This window comes from Clinocottus analis, unplaced genomic scaffold (genome assembly GCF_023055335.1).
Source record: "Clinocottus analis isolate CAN_PGR_092001 unplaced genomic scaffold, fCliAna1.0.p SCAF_185, whole genome shotgun sequence".
Taxonomy (NCBI): domain Eukaryota; kingdom Metazoa; phylum Chordata; class Actinopteri; order Perciformes; family Cottidae; genus Clinocottus; species Clinocottus analis.
Genome location: NW_027175915.1, coordinates 20,383 through 23,708, shown reverse-complemented (window position 1 = coordinate 23,708; position 3,326 = coordinate 20,383). Strand labels below are relative to the sequence as shown.

The following is a 3,326-nucleotide window of genomic DNA, read 5'->3' as shown; positions in this document are numbered from 1 at the left end:
GTTCCGTGAGGGCTGACAAACAGCTGGAGCTCCTCCAGGTTTCACATTGAATAAGAACCCGGATGTTAATGTGATTACAGTCTGTTAAACGCTTCAGTTTTCATAAAGGGGCTTGGTGCGCGCGGGGCTCCAAAGAGCCCACGAGAAGCACAGAGGAGTCGTGTCCGTGGAGTGGAGGCATCTCTCTCTCTCTCTCTCTCTCTCTCTCTCTCTCTCTCTCTCTCTCTCTCTCTCTCTCTCTCTCTCTCTCTCATCCTCTGTGTTTTCCTCCCACCTCCTGCTTTTAGGGAAGTCGGGTCAGCTGACAGTCTGTAGCTGTCAGGACCGTGTCCCTCCTCCTCCTCCTCCTCCTCCTCCTCCTCCTCCTCCTCCTCCTCCTCCTCCTCCTCCTCACCCTCCTCCTCCTCCTCCTCCTCCAGCTTCAGCCTCCTCCGCTCCCATTGGAGAGCGCGCGCTCCGGTCCCAGCCCTCACCGCGCGACGTCACGGCGCTATAAGCATAAAGCTCCGGCTGGCTGGGAGCGCAGTCTGCTGGATACCACGGAGTGGAGAGAGAGAGAGACAGAGAGAGAGAGAGAGAGAAAAAGAGAGAGAAAGAGAGAGAGAAAAAAAAGAGAGAAAGAGGAGCCTTTAAATCTCTGCGGTGCAGAGCTGGAAAAGCAGCTTCTCAGCGGAAAAAGAAAAAGAAGGAAAAGAAATCCCAGACGCCCCGTTTCGCTCCTCTTTCTGTTCCTTTTCCTGGAGGAAAGAAGCCGAGCAACCGGACTTATAACCCGCAGAAGTCGCGACGAGGACCGGCGCCCGTCCCAGCGACACCGCGGTACTGCTTCCATTCTTACTGTTTATTTATCGTGTCGTGTGTGCGCGTGCATGTGCGTACACACACACACACACTTCTACTGAAGGGGACTGAGCTTTTATTTTGATATACTTTTGCACTGAGAGTCTCCCCGCAGCTGACCCCGCGTGACGCACAGACCCGCGTGCACGGTGAAAGTTTTCCTCCACTACTTTTTCTTCTTTTTTTCTTCTTCTTTTTTTTCTTCTTCTTCTCCATTTTTTTTTTTTTTTTTTTTTTTTCATTTTCCAAACCCCGCTTGGCTTCCTGCTCTCCGTGCCGGGGCACGACGACGGCGGCGGCGGCGGCGGCGCGCACAACAGAACAGCAAACCTCGCGCATGAGACAGGAGCTGCGCGGGTTCTCGGGTTCCGCAGCGCTCGCGGGCTCCTCCGCGCATCCGCAGAAGAGCCTTGGCGGCATGAGCGCGGACATGAGCCTGGGCCCGGAGCTACCCAGCAGCCCGCTGGCGCTGGAATACGTCAACGATTTTGACCTGATGAAGTTCGACGTGAAGAAGGAAGGCCTGGCCGGGCTTGAGCGCGGCGGCGGCGGCGGCGGCGTGCGCCAGTGCACGCGCCTCCAGCCGCAGGGCTCCGTGTCCTCCACCCCGATCAGCACGCCGTGCAGCTCCGTGCCCTCCTCGCCCGGCTTCAGCCCCACGGAGCAGAAGAGCCACCTGGAGGAGCTGTACTGGATGCCCAACGGCGGGTACCACCACCCGCAGCAGCAGCAGCAGCAGCAGCACCCGCAGCAGCAGCACCCGCAGATCGACCCGCAGACGCTGAGCCTGACCCCGGAGGACGCGGTGGAGGCCCTGATCGGGGCCACGGCGCACGGACACCCGCCGCCCCCGCACGTCCAGCAGCAGCTGGGCGCCTTCGAGGGCTACAACCGGGGTGGCCCGCACCACCACCACGGCCAGCAGCACCACGGCCAGCAGCCGCAGCACCACCACCCGTACGCGGGGGGCCTCGAGCTGGGCGGACACAGCCACCCGCACGGCCCGCAGCAGCACCACCACCTCCAGGACCCCGACAGCCCGCCGGTGTCCCCGGACTCGCACGAGTCCCTGCACCACCACTCCCACCACCACCACCACTCCCACCACCGCCACTCCCACCTGAGCCAGTCGGGCCACCACGGCGGGGGGTCCGGCGGCGGCCTGAACGTGGAGGACCGCTTCTCCGACGACCAGCTGGTGTCCATGTCCGTGCGCGAGCTCAACCGGCACCTGCGGGGCTTCACCAAGGACGAGGTCATCCGCCTGAAGCAGAAGCGGCGGACCCTGAAGAACCGGGGCTACGCGCAGTCCTGCCGGTACAAGCGCGTGCAGCAGAAGCACGTGCTGGAGAACGAGAAGACGCAGCTCATCGACGAGGTGGAGCACCTGAAGGCGGAGATCAGCCGGCTGGCGCGCGAGCGCGACGCCTACAAACTCAAGTGCGAGAAGCTGGCGGGGGGCTCGGGCCCCGGCGGCGGGTTCCGCGAGGCCGGCTCCACCTGCAGCGACACCCCGTCGTCCCCGGAGTTCTTCCTGTGAGGCGCCCCGCCACGATGATGATGATGATGATGATAATAATAATAATCCCCCCACATCCTGTTTATGATGATATACTAATAATAACAATTATATTCCTATTAAGAAGAATAATCCGTCAGATGTATTCTCGTATATAATCACCTCTCCATCCGACGAAGAGCAACGTAGATGAGTCGCAAGCATCTTTGTAGTTTTAGTCGCTTTGCAGCGAAGAGACGTTGGAGTTCCTCCTCTTCCTCATTAGAGAGGAGGAAGAGGATCTGCTGATGAACTTTTTTTTGGTTTTGTTTTTCTTTCTTTCTTCTTCTTGATGCTACAGCTCTGAGGTGACCTGTGGCGGGTTTTTTTTTTCCTGCCCTGCTCTCTCTCCAAGATGATGACATTGTTGTGACACGAGCGAGCAGGGACCCGGGTTCGCGACCCGCAGGAGACAAGCGGAAGGGGGGCGAGTAAAAAAAAACACACAAAAAACTCCCCCAAGACTCCACTTTATGCAAAAAAAATTAACTTCTGTCTACTAACGTGAGGGAGGGGGGTCGAGGGAGGGGAGGGGGGGGGGGGGGGGACATTTTATGCAACATCTCATTGATTTATTGCCTGCTTGGTTATATTCGAATATATATTGAAAACGAAAAAAATCTGCATTAAATATTAATCCTGCATGCTGGACATGTACGGTAATAATTTCTATTTTGTACTTTCATCTTCTCGTGTATATTAAGAGCATGTTGTTGATCTGCGCTTCATAGTTTGTTTTTTTTTTTTTGGGGGGTGGGGGGGTAGAGCAATGCAGCGGGACAGAACAGCAGGACTGCCGGTTTCAGCGTCACACAACACCAACACACGGTGTGTGTGTGTGTGAGTGTGTGTGTGTGTGTGTGTGGTGGGGTGGAGGGGGGGGGGGGGGGGGGGATTGTAAATATTACGCAACCGCGGAAAACTGCAC

General features: G+C 57.5%; 1 protein-coding gene across 1 annotated transcript; it reads left to right on the top strand.

Moving 5' to 3' along the window:
- Positions 1-539: 539 nt before the first annotated feature.
- LOC137789162 (transcription factor MafB-like) lies at positions 540-2,902 on the top strand. The gene has a single exon (XM_068582432.1). The coding sequence runs from the start codon at positions 1,178-1,180 to the stop codon at positions 2,378-2,380; it is 1,203 nt and encodes a 400-aa protein (XP_068438533.1). The 5' UTR covers positions 540-1,177; the 3' UTR covers positions 2,381-2,902.
- The last annotated feature ends 424 nt before the right edge of the window (positions 2,903-3,326 follow it).

What these genes read in the sequence shown, in the direction of transcription:
- LOC137789162 (XM_068582432.1), top strand. Translation starts at nt 1,178, where the DNA reads ATGAGACAGGAGCTGCGCGGGTTCTCGGGTTCCGCAGCGCTCGCGGGC.